General features: G+C 41.7%; 1 protein-coding gene across 8 annotated transcripts in view; it reads left to right on the top strand.

The window, feature by feature from the left end:
* Nucleotides 1–21,430, top strand: part of NAV2 (neuron navigator 2) — a 241,580-nt gene that overhangs the window by 162,473 nt on the left and 57,677 nt on the right. The window contains exon 1 of one of the 8 annotated variants that reach the window (XM_076343821.1): nucleotides 12,997–13,197. The exons of the other annotated variants lie outside the window; for them this stretch is intronic. Coding sequence (XP_076199936.1) covers nucleotides 13,100–13,197 — 98 coding nt within the window. The 5' untranslated portion in view covers nucleotides 12,997–13,099. Of the gene's footprint in view, nucleotides 1–12,996; nucleotides 13,198–21,430 lie in introns of those variants that run through there. 8 annotated transcript variants of the gene reach the window in all.

A 21,430-nucleotide genomic window follows, 5' to 3' on the forward strand; every position in this document is an offset into this window, starting at 1 on the left:
AAAAAGTCAAGTTGAGGTCTCTGCTGTGCCTGACTGGAGCAGGGCTCTCAGTTTTGGCCCCCTCTGCTTGGGTTGTTTCTTTAAGAATATTTCTCTCTGTCTCTCCTGCCAAATTATTTGCTGGAAATAATATCAACACAAGGTACTGAAAGGTGATAATTGGACTCTTGGCTATTGTGGAGCTATCAGGTCACGGAAGTGGGATGGAAAGAATTAAGGTTGGAAGTCCTTGAACTCCCACATCCCCCCTGGATGATTTAACTATGAAAATCAACAAAGGGTCCAAGGGAGTCTTCTTAGTGTTATGAAGAGTTACATTCTTTTTATAAACCAACAGGATATTTAATGATATTTAATAAAAAAATTCTAAACCATCTCTAAAACATTGCTGTAGCAGTAGCAGAACTGGCAGTTTGAGAGTTTTATCTAAAGCTTGCCAAAGTAGAGGGGGGGAGAGGGTGCCTTAAAACCTCTTTTTAACAAAATAAATTTCTGACTGGATTCCAGTTACTGCTTCTAAGCTCCTTTTGTGTCGTCACTGTGGTGTAAAGGTGTTGTGTTTGGTTAGAAGGTAGGCCTACAAAGTTCTCAGGATCGCGAAGAAAGAGTGAGTGGTGGGGAACAATTTGGGCCTATATATGTATTGCACATGAAAAATGGCATTAACAGAAAATTGAGGCTGTGCATGGTCCATCTGCTGCGACAAGCAGGCAGGGATTCCCCAAGTAACAGCGGTCATCATGGTAGAGCAGTGATCCACCTCTGCAGCAGATCTGTCTCCTGCCGTCAAATAGGAGTCATAAAAAGAAAAAAAGAAAAAAAAAAATCCCATCATGAAAGGATATCTCAAAATGTGTATTTACAGACAATTTCAGTTCTGATATTTCCCTTCCAGTTTGTCCCACACCTATTTTTTCCTTCTCCAGGCCCACTTGAGGCTTCTTGTTCCAGTTCTGTTGCTTTTTTGCAGCAGGTCCCAGCCTTCGACTTCAGAGTTTCCATCTAAATTTGTTTTCCCTTTCCTTTTCTTTTTTCCACTTATTCTCCGCATACAGTTTCAGCTTCCCGTCTTGACTTATTGTCCCTGTTCTCCAGGGCCGTCCAGAACCGAATAAAAAATTTATCTTGCAAGACAACGTTTCTCAGGGAAGAACAATGTAACTTAATAGTAAAATCATGTATATTTTCTAGCGATACTCAGGAATTGTGCTGTTTTTAACCGAGACCAAAGTCCATCCTTAGGTTGGCATGCAGCTTGGAAAACTTCAGGCCAAACAGCTCAATTTTGGCAAAATGATAAATAATTGAAATCATTCCCCCTGCTAATTATTTCATTACTGTAACACAGCCATCTCTGAAGCAGAGGGTGTAGCCTCAGAGAGAACAAACATGCGGCATAAAACCCAGCAGGGCTGGGGCTGGGGAAGGAATTACTGGGCAAGGAACAGTTTTGCAAGTTTTTGCTCTTGGAGAAATGCTAGGAAAGGTTAAAGAGTCCTGCAGAGACCCTGGGACCTCAGGACTTCTGCAGGGTTGGGAGTGGAGGGAGGAAACGGTGCCAGCATCAGTGATACAGACCTCTCAGCAGACAGGACTAACAGAACTGATCCAGCAAGAAAGCTTTGCTCAGACCTACCGAAAACAAGTAAAATTGTGCTTTTTCTCTTACATTTCATGACTGGAATGATTAAAAGGTTAAATTCCTCTGAAGTACGATAGGAGAAGGGTGGCATGACACTAAAAAGGTTTATGACTTTGCGCAGCTGAGCTTTTGTTTTCTCTCGCTTTATTCCCATTTTATTCTTTAAAAAAAAAAAAAAAAGGACAGAAAAAGAAGCCTGACTGCTTTCAACTTGTTATCAGCTAAGAATTAGAGAGAGAGAATGTAGGTGAAGTTGCATATATTAACGGATCATTTAAACAGCCTGCAGTTCCCTGATGATGGGGGTGGGAGGGGAATGTAGCACCATAGGAGAGGCTCCGCTGAGCTTTGAACTGGATCAGATGCTTGAGGACAATTAAACACACAAGATTTCCCCCTTTAAACAAAGGCACAGAAGGGAGTCTCCCTGTTTTCTGTGCTGTTAATCATCGAGAGGAGAGAAGAATGTGTAAACGAAGAAAGAAAAGATGGTGCTGTTTAAAGGAAGGATGTTAGACCCCAGCAGGATGCCCGCTTGAGTTGCATCTCAATAACTAATACGCACTTGTTATGCTAATAGTCACTATTTTCGATAACATGATTTGCATACAGATCATATGCATGTTAATTACACTGTGCACATAGCCAATAATGCACAGCTTAGGTTTTGTCCTTAGCATTTTCAGTTGTAAAATGATGCATCACGTTAATGAATATTGCAAAGCTTTCGAGTGCAAATAAATAGCTCATACAATGAACAGCAGCATACCGAGCTAGATACGCCCTGAAGATAACCGCAGCCTCGCATTCCAGAGACGTTTAGGGAAGAAGCCCAGGATTAGTGTCACTTCTGGCACTGACAACATCTGTCGTTGCACCTGATTATAATGAAAATGAAATGAAACAAAAGGGTGCATGAATGCATGATAATGCAATGATGCATGATAATAATTAACCCCGTGTTGGCTAATTAAAGGGTGCATGCTTGTGTATATTGCTGTGCCTTTATACCAGAGCACAAAGTTTAGTAGTTTTATACTGACTTTATGCCACTGGGGGGAGGACAGGTGAGATCTGGCTCTGTGGAGAGGTAGAATAGCGTGGGCAGAGTTACTCCTTGAAAAATTTTGGAACGCGTGAATCAGAGCCATGTTTATATTAGATCAGTGCTTTGCATCTTGTGACCATAGTATTTCTGACCGTTAGGAAGAGTGGGCTTTTGGTGAGCTGGGTCTGAAGGGCAGCTCCACGTATTCTTTCTTCTCTTCCCTCCTTTCCCACGCATCTTCTGGATGCCTAGCGTTTCTCATTTCATTATGTCCAATTGAAAGTTCCCACTTGTCCTCCTGACCTACTAACTTAAATGAATAAGACAAGTAGAAGTTGGCCCATAGGATGAGAGTGCCTAGTGGTAGAAATTAATGACGCCCTATAAAATGTAATGATGTGACAGCTGAGGTTGTCTCGTGCTGAATCTGCATTGCATCCAGACCCACTTCAGTATCTTCAGATGTGCATCTGTAAAGCATAATGCGGCACCAGTTCAGGAATCTCTGAACCATGTTTCATAACACCGTGTAGCTATGCCTTCTGTATTTACAGATGTACTGATTTTTTTCTGATAGTATTTTGACACCACTGAGCTCTGCTTTCAGCTTATTACTTATAATGAAATTTAAAAAAACCCCAACAAACCCATAGTATCTTGGGAAAAGATCTAAGAGTTGTTATCTGGCATTCCAGACTAAACATTTAACATAGTTCATAAGATATATAATAGAAATATTTACCTGTTAGGAAACTGTAAGAATATAATTTACAAGTTATTACCAGATTAATTTTTCAGCTATCAGATAACGATATCGGGTATCAGATAATCTGGGCCCTATAAGGCACAGATGTTTGGAATTAGTAGTTCAGTTTCAAAAGAAAAAAAACTTAAATGCAATAGCTCGCCACAGGAATATCCAGTTGTTATTGCCATTAGTGTTCCCACGTCCCATTGCAGCTCACTCTGCGTGTTTTATAGTTATCATAGTATCTATAGCAGTTAAAAGGATTTGCTCTTCCAGAGAAAAATTAATGGGTTTAATAATTTTGAAGAGGTGCGGCTCCCTCAAGTTCACTCAGCATAGGCGGAACTGTTCTGCAGCTTCTGGTTCCCTCACCAGCCTGCTGCCTGCAGGGAGCAGCCAGGGGGTGATGCACCCACCTGCAGAAGCTTGGGTGGAGTTGCGTGCAGGCAGCCTGTGGATGGTTGCACACTCGCGCCGTTGTGTGCAGTCCTCACGCCGTGCTGTCACCGCCGCAGCTGAGCACTCAGGTAGGATCTGAAGGAAGTGTTGTTACACCGGCCCGGTTATGCACCCATTAAACTTTGCTGGTCCTTCTGCAGACCCTCTGCTTTCCAAGCCCCACACTCTTCTGCACTGCAATTGCAGTAGTCCACTGTGTCTACATTGACCTTCATCCCTGGTATGGAAACCGTGAATTGAATTTGTCCAGTGTATTAGCTGCAATCTCTGCTCCAAGTAGCTTGCCATGGGGAGGAAGCCTTATGTCCCTCACCAGTAGGTTCCTGGTCACTACCATTATTCTGAGGTAGCTTCTGCTGAGCATCTGGGAAAGGACAGAGATTCAGGTAGCATTGAGCTAGCAGAGTCGTCATTGTTCAGGAGCACAGGCAACCACGGCAAAGCCAACTGGTACACTGCAGAGTCAATGTGTCGACCGTCATCTTGTCCTTCTGGTGGAATAAAAGCAGAACATTTTGCCCCTAGAGACTTTCTGTGTTTGCAAGGAGAAGAGTGTTTTCTCTCTAAGTGAATAATCTTTGAGCAATGGAAAATAAGTTTTTGGTTTACTGATGTTGCAGCTAAAACATTGACCTTTTGATAAGAGCAAGTCTACCAGCTGAAATTTCCTCCAGCCAACTTCCATAAAGCTGCTATGTTAGCTACCTGAAATGCATGCTGCAATACTCTAATCTGGAGGACCATTAGTCTTCTCAGGTGATCTACAGCTCGGATTTTGTTAGGGCTTAATGAAGGTCAGAAGTTCACGTGGGCAAGTTGTGATTGCCACAGGTGTTTATGAGATAATTAAGGCCCTTCATGGAGGGCATACTTCTCATCAGCTGCTAATTCGTTTAAATTCAGTGTTTTATCTGACAAGCTTGGGGTTTTCTTACTGCTTAATTAAGAATTTCTACCTTGGAATGAGCAAAAAATAGAGTCGTAAGAGTTGCCGGCATTATTCACAAAACCATAAAATACAGAGCTAGAAAAGGCTTTTGTTTAAAAGTATGCGCTAGTTAGAGCTGCTGTCTTGTGGGTAAGTGGTTTAATACCGTTACCTTCTGTGTTAGGAAGATGATAAATTTAAAGACAACTTAGTGGTTTTCTTAACCAGGCGTAGATAACAGTGGCAGGGAGGAGAAATGTCTGAAATTCTATATTGCATTAGGAGTCTGCTGTGAATTTAGAAATGGCAAGCTAGTCTATTTGACAGACAGTATCAGTAAGAATAAGAAAAAAGCAATTCACGTGGGAAAGCATGTTCAAAAGGGTGGAAAGATTTTGCAAGGTAGTCTGAGAAAGAGGCATGTCTTTTTGGCTCGGGTACAATCTTGGGAACATCCTTGTGTTGTACGGGTGAAGTAGATGCCTTTGTTTTATGAGAAAAATGCAGAGGGACTCTCAAAGGAAAATCAATTTTTGTTGAAGTTGAGAGTTTGCATCTTTGTTCGTTGCTCATTACTCAGTTAAAGTGTTTATGTGGTTTGAATGTTTATAGACTCAGTAATACAGAGGATTTGCAAACACTAAAGATCCAGCTATAATGATGCTAGCTTGATTTAATATTCTACTTTAATTAGGATAAATGAGTTTACTTTTCTAGTGGGATGTATTAGCTTTTTAACAGCCACAGCAACAGTAAACAACTGTAAATGCAGAGATACATCTAATTAGGGGGAGGCCGAAGCAATTAAGATGGGCAAACTCTATTGGTCATAACTGAACTGGATTTGACTAAGATACGTATAGTTGACAGCAGTGCTTTTACAATGGATGCAATGAGGTGGTTAATGACTGCTGTTGATTAAGCAGTAATGATTTTAGTATTTTGTCAGGGGTGTGGGGGAGGGAGAGTAAATCAAGTTTTACAGGGCTTTTCAAAACCATACTACAACTGCTTTGAGAGGTGCTTATTCAAGTAGAAGTATCCAAGTGTAGTTCTGTAGATATTACGCTTGGCGTATCCTTCTTGGGCCTGAATGCATCCTCTGACGTAGTCCCCTGGTCCTGCTGGCTGAAACAGAACCTGTAATTCAAATTTTCTCTCTTCCTGAGCTGTTTTCTACCTCATTGGCCATAAAGAACTTTGCTCCTAGACCATAGATTTTTATAGCTTCTTTCATATCTGATGTTTCTATTCTCTACTATATTGCTTGTTGACAAAGATACTGTGTCAGAAAGCTCAGAAACATACATGGACGTCTGTCATATATTCATCCCAAAGCATTTTTTCAGAGTCCTGAGAAGAAAGCAGTCATGCCAGCTGCACTATTTTTATAACTTTATATGTTAGGGATCAAGCTGAAAACCTTAATGGTTGCAGAAGACAAGAAAGTCTTAGAACAATATAGAAGTAAACTGTTATTCTATTCAGCAGTTTAAATTGGAAGAATTAAATTTTTCTCCTTGGTTAGCGGCATGTGTGTTAAAACCTGTGATTGGCAGTGTTATGTTCTTTGGAAAGAGGACTGATTTTTATGGTTTGGAGAAGGACGCAAAGAAAACGGCATTTAAAACAGTGGGAATGATATTTCATTCTTGTGTTTCACTACATTAGCTGTTTGCATTTTAAGATCAGATTTTTTTTTCCATTTTATATAGACTGTTCTTGCTAACGAGCTATTTGCCCTGTTATATATATTTTTGTTTGCTTTGATCATTTGCTATATCTGAAAAAAATTAGATAGCATAGAAAACATAAAAAGCATATACATGTGTATGTAGTAAATATGTTGATAACATTTCTTACTCAAAGAGTTTGAGACTTGGTAATGTGTTTAAATTTAGAACAAATGTTTGGATCATCCGAGTATAAGTCCCGGATTCAGTGTTCATGTGAATTCCTCTCGGATAATAGCATGCAAGCTGCATCACTGCTCAGCATCCTCCGTTTTTATTGGTTTATCTCCAGTTGCCTGTCTTTTTCTTTCTCCGCTGCTGCTAGAAAGTAGCCAGTTGTGTTTATTCACTCTGATGTGCTTATTCATTTGAGGTGGGTATAGTGAAAAGTGTGCCTCACACTTGTGTCAACACAAGTGCGCCAGGTAGCTCCCTTCTTTTCAGGGCCGAAATCCCTACTCTTCAAGTCAAGTGAAATTTTGGGGTTGACTTAAGTGGCAAGGGATTTGCCTTGGGACTAGAAAAATCTCACCGTCTTTCCCTAAATGTATGACTGCTCAGTTCCTATGCGTTGCATAGGTACCCATGCAATAGCGGACACTGATGATTCCTTTTTACTTTCTTCTGTACAATACTACCTATATGAGTAATTTTAACAAAATCCTGAAGTATTCTACGCTTCATGTTTTTGCTTATATAAATAAATAACTAAATCCAGACAGCACCACCATAATATAATTGTTTGCTCTCAAGGAACTCTCTAAGGCAAGAGAGGTTCTTACTCAAAGACCTCATACCCTTGAGGTTTAAGGATGTGAAGAAGAGTATTTCATAGCGTATAACCCTCATCATTCTGCAAACTTAGCGCCTCTTTCATTCATCAGAATGAGGGGAATTAAAAAATCATAGAATCATAAAATCGTTTAGGCTGGAAAAGACCTTTAAGATCATCAAGTCCAACCGTTAACCCAGCACTGCCAAGTCCACCACTAAACCATGTCCCTAAGCACCACGTTTACACGTCTTTTAAATACCTCCAGGGATGGCGACTCAACCCCTTCCCTGGGCAGCCTGTTCCAATGCCTGACAACCCTTTCGGTGAAGAAATTTTTCCTGATATCCAATCTAAACCTCCCCTGGCGCAACTTGAGGCCGTTTCCTCTCGTCCTATTGCTAGTTACTTGGGAGAAGAGACCGACCCCCACCTCGCTACAACCTCCTTTCAGGTGGTTGTAGAGAGCGATGAGGTCTCCCCTGAGCCTCCTTTTCTCCAGGCTAAACAACCCCAGTTCCCTCAGCCGCTCCTCGTAAGACCTGTGCTCTAGACCCTTCACCAGGTTCGTTGCCCTTCTCTGGACACGCTCCAGCACCTCAACGTCCTTCTTGTAGTGAGGGGCCCAAAACTGACCACAGTATTGGAGGTGCGGCCTCACCAGTGCCGAGTACAGGGGCACGATCACTTCCCTCCTCCTGCTGGCCACACTATTTCTGATACAGGCCAGGATGCCATTGGCCTTCTTGGCCACCTGGGCACGCTGCCGGCTCATGTTCAGCCGGCTGTCGACCAACACCCCCAGGTCCTTTTCCGACAGGCAGCTTTCCAGCCACTCTTCCCCAAGCCTGTAGCGCTGCATGGGGTTGTTGTGGCCGAAGTGCAGGACCCGGCACTTGGCCTTGTTGAACCTCATACAATTGGTCTGGGCCCATCGATCCAGCCTGTCCAGGTCCCTCTGCAGAGCCTTCCTACCCTCGAGCAGATCAACGCTCCCGCCCACCTTGGTGTCGTCTGCAAACTTACTGATCAGGGTGCACTCGATCCCCTCGTCCAGATCATTGATAAAGATATTAAACAGAACTGGCCCCAGAACTGAGCCCTGGGGAACACCACTTGTGACTGGCCTCCAACTGGATGTAACTCCATTCACCACAACTCTCTGGGCCCGGCCGTCCAGCCAGTTTTTTACCCAGCGAAGAGTACGCCCGTCCAAGCCATGAGCAGCCAGTTTCTCCAGGAGAATGCTGTGGGCATTGGATGAATGCTGTGGGTCTTCATTTTTCCAGACCCGCTTCTCCTGGCTCCCAAGCTCCCTTTGGAACCACACTGAAAAACCACAACTTCACAGGGTTGTAGCAGTTAGGGTCTATTTTCTACCATATCTCTTATTGTGGGTTTATGTTACTTCCAGTGTTCCTCTGGTTTTAACGAGAAATACCTTCTCAGGATTGACAATAACATGAGCACAACAAGTTGGGGTTTTTTTTAAATTTACTTTAACACAAAACATAGTTTGTTTAGGTTGATACATAGAATTTTAGCCCTATAGTGTGATGCATAATCGTTGTAATGGTGCAGCAGTGTTGCTGTGTTGCTGCTTTTATTTTCTCGTGCATATATTTAATCAATGAAAGTACTTTAAAAAAGGTATATTTTTGTTTAATGTGCTCAAGTTAAAAGGATGGAAGTGTTTTCAAAAGTGTGTTTGAGTCTGTTCAGAATGTTTTGTCTTTACAAATATATTTTTCCCTCATTTAAATAATCTTAGTGTTCTTCAGGAGGAAAGAAAGAAAAAGAAGGCTTAAAAAATAACTGTTGAGATTATTTTATGATATCAGTTTACCCAGTTGTAATGGAGTCTCTTCCAGGCTGAAATGTGGCAGACACTTCATACCACACACTGTAAAACAGCTTACAAAGACTGTGAAGCGCAGTGTCTTTACAGCCTATGCTGCTTGCATTACTTTTATAATCATTGCAGTCATCAAATGCAGACATTTTATAAGCTCCTAACTGATGCATCTCAGCTAATGAGAAAAAAATATAAAGGAAATTAACATATTGCAGTAAAACCCCAAATTTCAGGCGTTACGGTGTTCTCTAAGGGAAAGTTTGAAATGCAGCAAGATTTGTGCTGCTTTAACCTAGAATGCAAACTTGTAATTATGGTTTTGGGCCTTTTCAAATAAGAATCAAACCACACATTTCTTTGATAAGTCTTTTCTTGTTGCCTACAGTTTTAGCTCAGTTCAGACCATGGACACAGTTCTTACTAAGGTTAATGGGAATAGCACACGAGTGTGGGGAGAAAGAACAAGCAATTGGAGGTGCAATGCTTTTATTACACTGAGTATTAGGACACTTTGCAGCCTTTTCTGAGCAGCTGTTCTTTAGGTAAATTAATACCTGGGGTCTCTTTACTTCTCCCCAACTTTAACTACCATAAAAGAACTTAACGTAAAGCTGTTCGCAGCTTATCTCACCCGATTGCTATGCGAAACTTCTAACACAAACGCTTTTATAAACTGCAGCCATAACACACTAATCTTCTGAACTTCCTGACCCATAAAACTATGATTATTACTACATGTAAAATTCATCTGGAAATATCCCTCTGTATTTAGTGCTACGGGTATTATGTTGCAAAATCCTTTGCAGTGTAAGGGCTGCCAGGAAAGCGAAGGACAATGGGGCTGTAGATTGGTGTATAGAGAGTAACGCTGTACCTTAATCTTGTGATTTTGGTTTTATTTGGAGCTGGTGATTCAACAGATGGGATGTTCAGATTCTTTTTTTTTCCTCTAGGTTACAATTTCAGACTTGATTATTTTTGGAATTAGAATATTTACCATTATTTACCATTAGCTACAGGTCAGTCGCTAATTTCCTATACAACTCTGAGCAGATAATTAAGAAACATCATGTTTGTGGGAACTATTTTGATGAAGACAGGAAGGATGTTAGAGATTAGAAGAAGCTTTGCTATTCCAGTTGTGATGCTTTTAAGTATCTGTAATATCTGAGAGTTATCTCTAGTAACTATTCTGTGATTGAAGTAATGAATGAGGAGCAATAAAGGCTACCAGTTAAACTCAGCAGAGGCAAGAAAGGATTAATAATAGTCCATGAGTATTTTTACCCTCGCTTTCATTATGGATAATACATACTTTTTTAAAAAAAAGCTATGTGATTCTTGTCTAATCTTCAACAGAGATAATGACATCTGCAGCTTTGCATTTATACACATACACATCGCTAAGGGGGTGCATTGAGTGCACTCTAGGGTGCAGACATACCAAAAAGCAGAAGAGTCATGTTTCTATCTTTTATTCACCACCAGACTAACTTAATATAGATAATCGTCCAGCTGCAAAAAAACAAAGAGTTAAATGAACAGTCTTTTTTAATTTTAAAACACAAACATTTGTGTTAAATGATGCTTTTCCCAAGCCGCTTTTATTATTAGTATTGTTCTAAATTGCAAGTTGTCACATCCACTAGCCTCTAAATTACCAGTCCTCTGTGTTGCTATAGTAACACCGTGGCCACTAAAATACAGACTCCAGCGTAGAAAGGCAAGCTCAGACTGCGACTCATTTATTTGAAGGTTTTGGCAGCAGAGTATCTCCACAAAGTCTTTATTTTATAACCTTTGAATACTTGCATTTTAACTCTTTCAACCAAAAATACAGCATTGTGCTAAGAGATGCGTTTTATTTAAGATAAGGTACCCAAGCTGAACAGAGTTAATAAATACATGGCTATAGTTGACTTCTGACTACTCTTTCCCTCTCTTCTTTTTGATTTCGGGCCAAATGATTGATGGTTTTCTTGAGGTGAGGCTAAGAGGACAGCGTGGTATTGTCTTCTCCCCTTCCTCCATCTGAAAGGCTGCCCACCTCCTTTTCATGACGCAATCCCTCATCAGTAACCTGGACAACGGAAATCTATCCTGGTTGGACTAGAAATGGAGTTTCTTGTTTAGTGAACAAGTCTTTCTGTAATAAAGGGAATGGACTTGTGTATTCCCATTTGGCTGGAAGTCAGTGTGTTGGTCAATGCTAGTAACCGTAAGAGTCAGTGTTTTGTGTGTGTCCCCATTTAAATAACAAAATATGATAAAAGCTATATGCTCTATCTTGAATTTAGTCCCTTCTCCTTGTGCATATTACTGTAATACACTCTTAATTTCATGAGCTCAGACCTTTTTTTCCTAATGTGTTCTCTCCATTTTGCAGTCTAATTCCCTGACTTTCAACTGTTTGTTGAGTTCATCTTATCTCCTCTCCGTGGCTTTACATCTGATAGAAGTCTCTTTTCAGCCTCAGACCACCTTCTCAGACCTCACCCCTAACCTCAGTTTCCCTATTCCAACTCCTTGTCTCCAGACTCTTCTCACATCTACTTGTAGCGTTTCTCCCACCGACTCCGTTCTGCTCACAGTGACCTTGAACCGGTCCCTTGGTTCTTCATCTACCCGTGGGCTCCCTGACCTCTCACTATAGTCTTCTACTCCAAACTCCAGCGCTGCCTTCCATGCCCAACTGGCCATGGCTATCCAACACCACTGTGTTTTTCATCATCTGCGTTATTCTTACGATTCCCCTTGTATTTCTCTTTTTTGGGGTACGTCTGTCATTTCCTGCTCTGTGCCCGTTAGCACACGGGAGACTCCATGAGTGATGAGTCTACAGGGGTTATAAGTGACCAGCTTTTCGGTTCTCACTGTCTTACAGGTTTCCTAATGTTTACAGATTATGTTCGTGCAGCATCTAGCATAAGGGTAATTAGTGCCTCTGAGCACTACTACCCACAGTAAATAGAGCTGGTGTAATTTCCCATATTAGAATAAAAAAATCCCACATGTACGACAGAATGCAGAGATCTGGGAAGAATCCTGTCAGAAAGTATTTATATTAGGCTAAAATAAGAATTTTGAATGCTAACCACCATAAACTTTATCAACCAAATATGTATAAATACCCATCTCTATTCTACTTGAAATGAGGGGAAGTAATAAGCCCCTTACTTTACAACTGTAAATAAGGATTAGTGTGTTTAATCCCTACTCGGATAGATCTTACATATCTTGTCCCAGTTTCATAAGGTCTTTATTGGGGATACCGGTGGATAAATTGGTATTTTCAGTACCATTTGTATTGAAAATGTTTTTCTACCCCCCACCCCCCCCCGAAAAAAAAAGAAAATTATATTTTATCAGTATTCCAAATACTCTATGTTAAAACATTTGGGGTATGTCTCCTGCCACATTCTCGTAAAACTATAGTTGTTTCAGCAGTCACGTTGTTGTATCCCTCTATAAAAGCAGAGTAGGAACTATGCTTTTAGAGATTGTAGTCTTAGCTGAGATCAAATACTGTCATTTAGTACCTTCAAATACGGGGTTGCTGACATGAGCTCTTACCTCATACGACACGGTATGCGATCTGGAGGCACCCCGCTCCGCCTGCTTTACTGCCATCAGGTTACAGCTTTTCACAGATGACCTAGTCCCAGCAGAAAGTCTTGACCTCTCACTTTTTCAGCACTTCAGAGGTTAATTTTGTTGAGGGATCAGATTTCTTTCTAGGGGAAGTTTCTGATGATCACCTTCTAGCTAGGCTTTACTTTCCGGTGTCTTTCAGAGCTGCTGAATGGTGAGGGCTCTGTTGGAAAACAACCTTGCTCCAACTTTTTTCCAAGTCTCTTCCTAGATAATCAAGTTACGAGCTCTTTTATTTAGGGGGGGTGTTGGATGGTAGCCTAATGAAGGTATCAACCTGCAAAATAAATCTAAGCCCCTTTTCTGGAATTCTTCATGGGCAACAAGGTGGAGAAGTGCATTGGCCTGGGAATATTGCAAGGTAAGAGATTTTCTGCACTTTTGAAAGCATGGAGGTCTGTTGTGTTACACCTCCGTGTAAGCAGGTTTAGCTTTGTAACTGCTGGCAGCAATGGAAACACATTAGATGATGGGGTAAATCTGCGAAGTTTTCTCCCTGCCCTATCTGTTTCATTTGAATCGCTGTATGCTACATGAAATCAGTATATTTTTAGTAGATTACAAATACTTGAGTATCCTAATAGGAAATTCCCCGTGTGAGAACTGACAGCTATTACTGTATTTCGTTTGGGGTTTTTTTTTTTCTGGCTTTACTTCAGGATTCTCTGAGGTTTAGCGATAATTATTAGCGTCTCATAGGTTGCAATCTAACCGGCTATCTTTCCACTGGTGTTACAGGCTTTTAGCCTCAGAAAACTATGGGGCTTTGTTATATTTTAGCCCTGTAAGTTTGCTGTCGGTGCGAAGGAGGAACCTCTATGGGAATGAGCTCACTCGACAGGGAAACAAAGGCGTGTGTGAGGCTCTTTCAGGCCAGATCACAGCCCCGAGTGCACTTGCTTTTTAGCACATAATATGCAGTTCTTATTCTCACTCCGGTGCAAATTTCTGTCGTCTTCCTGATTTGTCTGAGTAAGGTTAGAAGATCTTTTTCCTTTCTACAGTTTCTTTCAAATAAACCTAATTTTAAAGGCTGGCATAAGCCAGCGTTTATTGGTACTACTTAGGATGTTGCAGTTCTGCTAGGAGAAAACCTGCTTTCAGAATTGGTAGCAGCTGGCATCTTCCACACACCTCCATATTACAATGAATAAAGTATTTCACTTGATTATGTGTCTGTCCTATAAATCACTGGTGTGATAATGACGGTTGTTTTTCAGTGGTTTAGCTTCCTGAGGGACAGTGCTGTGCCCTGTGATCAAATTAACACCTTTTATTGCCAAGTTCAGCTTTATTTTAAGACATACGTCAGCAGGCTGTAATGCGTCAGAAAGAGAAATTTTGTGTCTTTTCTCCTTTTTTCTGACGGGAGAAGAGCGTGCAAGCGTATGCGTTACCTTTGTCTCCATGTGCTTTGCTGCAGCTGGTACTGCTGTGGGAGAGGAGCGCTTCTGGGTTGTGAAATCTGTGTTTTGCTGTGCACGGGTTTTTGCCTTGATCAATTTATGTAGAAGCTTTACTGTGTATCCTGAATAATGAAGAACTTCAGCAGTGACTGTGAACTGCTTCAAGTCTTCATGCCTGTCACGTATTCATTTTATGTCTGCACGTTTCTTGCTCGGGATTACAGCCTGCAGACCTTACAAGGTTTGCATTAGTGGAGTTAGAGCATCAGGAGGGATTAAAACAAGGCTGGGGGAGCGAGGGAGCCGTATTCTACCTGCCAGCTGCTGGAGGTTTTGGCTCTGTGGGTGTGTTTAGTAGGCACCTTTCCCTGGGCGAGGCTGCCCAGTGGTCCCAGTTGGCCATTTGTGCTGGAGGAGCGGGTGGGCGAGTGGCCCTGGCCGGCTGGCAAGTGACCCTGGCCGGGTGGGGGGGCAAGTGGCCACAGGGGCAGGTGGGTCCAGCCCCTTTTGAAAGCCCACTCAGCAGCAGGGAATTTAAATGCTTCTTGCATAGTTTTGTTTCCATACTACCTTGGTTTTTCTGTTGCCTTTCCTTCTACGTTTTAGTTACATCAGTCCTGTAAGAATTTAGCGAATTCTTTTTATTCTTGGTGTTTAAGCCCATTTTTATAGTGTTTTGGAGCCTTTGGCAAAGCAGGCTGCCAGGTACCAGTAACTGCTGGTGAGCTGCTGAGCTCTCACCAGCTCAGTCCAGTGCTGGGGGAGCATGCAGGTGGGAGATGGGTGTCAGAAACCACGTCAGTGTTTTCAGTAAGTGCTGCCCCTTCCTTAAGTCGTAACTTAAATAGTGCCTTTGTACGAGGAGGTGATGTGATCCCGAAGGTATCTGCTTTTGGGGGAGAAGAAAGTATAAACTGTTAAGTAAGGCAGGGGAAAGAAACGGGCACAATCTGGGGTTTGGTTATCGTAACTCTCCAGCCCCTGGGCAGGGCACCTTCTCCGCCTGCCTGGAGGAGGGAGGTGTTTGGGCTGGGGCCTGGCCGAGAGGGAGGAGGAGGCATAGTGCAGTGGTGATCCACACCTGGATCTTTGCCAGGGAACTCCTCCCCGCACCCTCACTCCAGGGGGAGTGCAGGGAGCTGGGGCCGTCCGTCGCAGCATCCCCAGAGGCTTTGGCTTGACCTCTGTGGTTTCGTTCAGTCCATCGCTGTCGCACGCAGGCTGTACGCTTCACAGGGATTTATCTTCTGGACAGCAACAGAGGCTTTGTACATAAACAAGGATTTCTGACTTTCATTAGAAAACTTTTCTCAGCGCTTCTTACTGTCTTGGAAACAAAGGCATAACAAACAAAGCATATTTTTTTACGTAATAACAACTAAAATTTAGCACTGATCTTAGTGTGATATGAAGACATGTGATTTTTCTTTCCAGCTTTCACTGGTGCAAATCAGTCACTGGAATCGCACAGAAACGATCAGGGATGAGTATCGATGCCATGGCCTTCAAAGCAGGGAGGTGAGGGTGCCACTGGCCGCAGGGGTGCTCTGTACACCCGGTGTAGGGCTGGTCTATATAAACTGCTTTATAAACCTAGTAAGTCCTCAGACAGAACAGTAAATGGGGGACACACCAAAACTATGGTTTATAGGTTGTGAGTCCAGGAAAAAAGGGTTGGTAGCTGGTTGGAGCTTTTTACAGTAAATTGTTCAGATCTAGCTGGGAGTTTGTGTTCCTCCAGCACTTGGGTCAAAGGCAGTGCCTTGCTCTGGTTTCTCACCTTCCCCCGAGGCTGTGCAATGCCAGAGGAACCATTGTTGTGAACAATGGCCAAAAAAACAAGTTCCACCAGTCAAGTATTTTACGACAATACAGTTGAGCTGGCTGCTGCGTTTAGTGACTCTAGACAGTGAATGACTGAAGGGTCTCTGAGCAAAACGTGTGCAGATGGAGAAGTTGCCATTGGAATGTCTGCTTATAGCAGGAGATGATGAGTTTCAGGAGAAAGTCAGATTGCTTTCATGAAGCTTCAGGGTGTTTCAAATGAGAACCTCCCTGAGATTAGCTGGGCTTAGCAGCTCCTATGTGTGTACGCCCAGCTGTGTTTCACTTGAAGCTTGGTCAAATTCCTGGTCAGATTTTAAGGGACAAAATAAAACCCAGTGTTATTTTTATAAGGTTATTAGCACTGATATAAAAAGATTAAATGAAAAGAGCATGTGCAGTTTTGTAGCTTCTACAAATCTTTTCTTACCCAACCTTTTTCGACACTAATTGATACTTTTCTTCTGTGAGTTGTTCTCTTTTACAAATAGGTATTTTAAATGTAAATCCTGAAACGTTATCTTGGATGAATTCTAAACAGAGCTTGACAGAGAGCTGCGTTTCAGCTTGTTGGCCGTAAACGGAGTAGTCACTAAACATGAAAACGGCCTGAATAGCTCGCAGCACACTTAGAGCAGTTTAACTCTGCACCAAAAAATGTCATTAAAAGGATTAGATTCTGCTCCAGAAAGAACAGCTGGAAATGGTCTCTATTCATTTTGTCTGGTTTGCTTTTCACTTTTCATGGTCTGGCCTTACAGTGTTTCAAGGTAACAGTGCTGTCCCTGGGCTTCACCTTCAGTTAGAAACAAAGTGGTTTATTTTAAAATACCTATAATGAGATGTAATAAGAGGAGAGTAACTGAAGACATGGAGAAGGTGGGTGATTAATAACCATGTAAAATATGTTAATTAAGTTCACTTCTCATCAAGTAGATTTCCACCCATTCTTTTGCAAACAGTTGTTTGTCACCTTTCATAACAATTTGAAAGGAAAACCTTGCAAGGGTCTGTATATGGTTTTTGGATTTCTGACACAGTGATGGCAGTATTGTAGGAAATCCCAGAAGAAAACAGTGGAAACTGCAGTATTTAGTATCTCGTGTCATTGCACATTTACATTTATCTGGCTTTTTTATCTTTCCTTTTAATTCTTTGAAGATGCTGCGAAGTTTCAGTCATTTTGCACCTTGACCTTTTTTTTTTTTTGTTCTCCTATCAACTCATAAATAGTTAAATTTTTAGGTAGAAGAGGATAATTACCATGTTTCCACTTGAAATATTGTAAAGCCCCAAGGCCCTGTCTTGGACAAATGTATTTTTCAGTAGCTCATTGTAATTTTGGTTTTGACTGAAGATCCAGCAAAGTTAAAATCCACACCCATCTGTAGAGAAGGGTGCGTTTTCAGCCTTTAACAATAGCTTTATTTAGTAGGATTTTAATGGCTCCTTTGCTTTGGACTTGCAAAGGGGGAAGATTTCTGCAGTGAGGGGGGCTGTCCTGAGGGTTGCAGGATGGTTTCGTGTGCCATGCAGTCCAAGTTGACAAAGAAGAGCCAGTTCCGTGGATGATGATTGTGCAAGATGGAAAAGTGCTGATAGACTGGAAAAATACAAGTCTGAGCCTAACCGCTTTGCAAACCTGTTTCGAAAAGCAGCTTTGAGTAGTTGACCTGGTGCTGCATGTGGGCGATCTATAGTAGCAACGTTGTTAGTCGCATTAGGGCGAGCAGGCTGAGGTGGGGACAGAGAAGACGGTGCTTAGGGCGCTTGGTTTCATAGAGAGCCGGAGGCAGCTTTGTGGGAGTTTTTAAGTGATGGTGGTGATGGTTCTTAACAGGGTGGTTGTACCATTTTCATATATAATACACTTTTAAGACTTTTTTGTGATTTTCAGTAATCAAAGTAAAGTTTCAGGTGATTGATCAAATAGAGAAAGGAAAGCCCAAACATTTCAGCTTCAGGTTATGGTTGAGTAGACTTTCGCTGACATCAGAAATTATTAATTGCACCAGCTAAATTACAAAGATGTTATCTTGGCTCTGGGAGCCAAGAACACTGTAATTAGGGCTGTTAGATTCCCCATGCTGCTTCCTTGCTTTTGACTTTAACCATCAAGGCACTGGATCAAGGTAAAAGTGAACTAATTTACGTGGAGGGCTTGGGGTTGTTTCAAGCACAGTGTGAAATAGAGATACCTCAATTTGTTAGCAGATGCTGTCCTCTCAAGAGGCTGCAGTCTTCACCTGCAGATACAGACATGGAGCGGCGTGTCCTATGCTGTTGTATATTACACCAAATAGGGTGTGATGGGCTTCTCGGAGGGAAGCGCTTTTAGTGTAATGGATCATTGACAGCAGGTTAAACAGTATATGTGCTTTAATTGCATTACTTTTTAGCAGTATATGTTGTATGCTCACAAAGTTGCTTGTGTTGACATCTAATTTACAGAGTTCAGTGGATTCTACATGCATCTCGCTTGCATTAAAACCAGCTCTAGTGTTACTCCAAAGGACAGCATCAATAATTGTTTATGTAGATTTTAAAAATTACTTTAAATTTCTTAAGATGTTGTGTCTTGTTCTGTTACATCCTGTTGTTCTTCTAGCTAGAGACTGACCCCTCCCACCCCCGTACTTAAGTGATTTTTTTAAATAAAGCTAAACCTGAGATGTCTGGTTTTAGCTGCATCTTACCTTGTCAGAACAGCTGTGTGCATCAGTATCATCGCTTGGTGTCATCAGCATGCCTACAAGAGCTGTGTTGCTTAGCTTCTGGCAGCCAAAATGCTAGACATCTATCTTTGGACCTCAGAATAGCTAATCTGTTTTAATTTAGTAACAGATTAGTAAACTTGAAAATATAGAGTCTGAGTTGTTCATAGTTTCTGTCAGAACATGAAAGACTTAAAGCCCAGGATTTACTTAAGGGGAAGCCACAGCCATCAATGTATTCAGGTGCATGTTTCTACCTTTGTCCTCAGGCACATGTCCCTGTTCGGAAGGGCACTCAAATATTTCCATAATGCCTTAGATTGCCCAGCTGAAGTCAACAGGACTGGTTGATGCCAGTAAAACTACTTATGATTAACATTAGACGCATTCTTTAGATGCTGATGAACTGGCGCCTGTGATAGTTTTAGGAATGGCGAATGGTTGGAAGGGTAATGTTTCTGTACATTCAAGGTGGAACCATGAGTCCCACAGAACAACGTTGTTGTATTTGGGGGGGGGCATTGTCATGTCTCCGCAAGAAGGAAGTTAAACTGTTAAACATGGAAAACACTGGCACTTCTGATCTTATTAGGATTTTATTATAGGTTCAGAAATAAAAAAGAAGACGATAGTTGCTACACACAACTTTGGAAAACGAGGAGCATATTCTTTTATGCAGTTATATTAATAACTCTTTGGTAACCTTATTTATACACTTATAAAATCTAGGAATTGTAATTGCTTTATGGTACAGGTTTTGAAATAGAAGTAAATATCAGTTATAGGGCCTGTTTTTAAAAACTGAAATTTAGAAGTAATATAACTTTCAATATTCTGCATTATAATATTTGATTGCCTACTCCGAAAAAAAGGTGCTTCAAAGAAGTCTTTCGATTCTTTTCCAAGTTTTCAGTTTTTCCATACTAGGCACTGGGGGGAAAAATATGAATTTTTTTTTTTCCCCCTTTACATTCTATGGATTTCTTTGTATGGTCAGCACATCTTTCATTCAGTTATGCTGAGGAAGATTTTGGAAAATAGCAAATAAAACTGTTGTGTCGAATCTGGCTGGCTGGCTTTCTCAGATTCAACGGGTTTCACATTGTGTATGGAGTTTTATTTTAACATGTGCTTCTATTTTCTATTACAGCGGATTCCTCTTTAAAAATATCCAGGTGAAGGCAAATCTAGGGGAAAAAAAAGATATCTTTCCTTTAAATTGTAGCATCACCAACACTGTAGACTACAGCGTTTCTTTCCGATCAGGAGAGCTGGAGTGTTCGAGAATTTATCAAATAGTGTTTGGAAAATTTTTCTGCAAAGCCAGGGCCTTGCCTGTAACTGGGGCACTCCTGGAAGTCAATCAGAACTGGCAGGAGTGTGTTTTTGTAAGTTGGAGGACACCAAATGAAGGGCCACCTCAAGGCTCCATGAAACGGAGCCTGCAGCAGGGGTCAGCGGTTGGTCCCGGTGTCTGTCCCTGCTCATCCCTGTCTCTCCCCATCCTGTCCTCTGCCAGCAGAGCAGCGTGGCTGAGCACTCCCAAATTTCCTGACAGCAAAATCAATCCGGCTTGCTGAAACTGTTGATCTGAGCTTCCCAGCTGGCCTTGTCTGCAGTGATATGGGGAGAACTGGCACAAATGACTGTGCTGGCAGATTGATGAGGACTGTAACTGGGAACAAAGCAGTAGCAAAGAGCAGCTGCGAGCAATAACCCTTTCTGCAGGCACGCAGAGGAGCGCGTCCCCGTGGGCACTGCTGTTCACGTGGTTCAGCAAACTGTGCTGCTGGTTAAGCTGTCCTCAATTCCCTGAAAGGCCTTACGTAGATATGGGTGAACACAATATTCCCAAGTAAGCAAAAAGCAATTCAAAATTATTAAAGCATCGTTAAAACCCATACGGGTAGCTGTTTGGTAACACTGAGTGAGAAAAATGAAATGCTTTTCATTTCAAAGTTGCTAAAGGTTATCTAGTGGCTATATAGTAAGTCGGTGGTGAAGCTATGAATAAAAGTCAAGAAAGCAGACACAGACTGCCTTAGTTTACATAGTTCAATTACATAACACGCAATTCAATTTTAAATGCATACATTAAATATCCAGTATATCAATTTGTGAATGGCTTCCACTCTACGGTTAAAAAAACTCACTGCAATCTCTTCGTTACACTATTGTGTAACTTTACACTATCAATGTAAAGCAAACAGAAACGCAATAGGGAAGAGAGTCTGGAGCTCCCAAAATCCAAGGCTGTGGTGATGAATAGCTGGAGAACTGCCAGGAGGTGAGCTCTTACCACTAGATTTCGCAAGTGATCTATGAAATATGTATTTATGCATTTCCAGCAGTAGTTACGCATCAGTGGACTGAAATGTCTTCTTACTTACAGGACACTGTTTCAATCCCAGCTTCATTGTTCTTGGAGGTGGAGCACTTGTAAGCCGGTTTATAAATCTCTTCCTTAAGCAGCTTATTTTTAAGGGCATTTTAGGAGTGGAGCGTCCGGCTTGACTTGTAGATCATTTGGATTCTGTCTGTTCTAACACTCAAATCGCTTCAGGCATGGACATTTCTCGTTGGTGCTTTCTGTGTCCTAAGCTTCCAGTTATGCGTTTCTCATTTACTAGAAAATGTTGAAGCTATCATA

The sequence above is a fragment of the Aptenodytes patagonicus genome, chromosome 7 (assembly GCF_965638725.1).
Source record: "Aptenodytes patagonicus chromosome 7, bAptPat1.pri.cur, whole genome shotgun sequence".
NCBI classification, from domain to species: domain Eukaryota; kingdom Metazoa; phylum Chordata; class Aves; order Sphenisciformes; family Spheniscidae; genus Aptenodytes; species Aptenodytes patagonicus.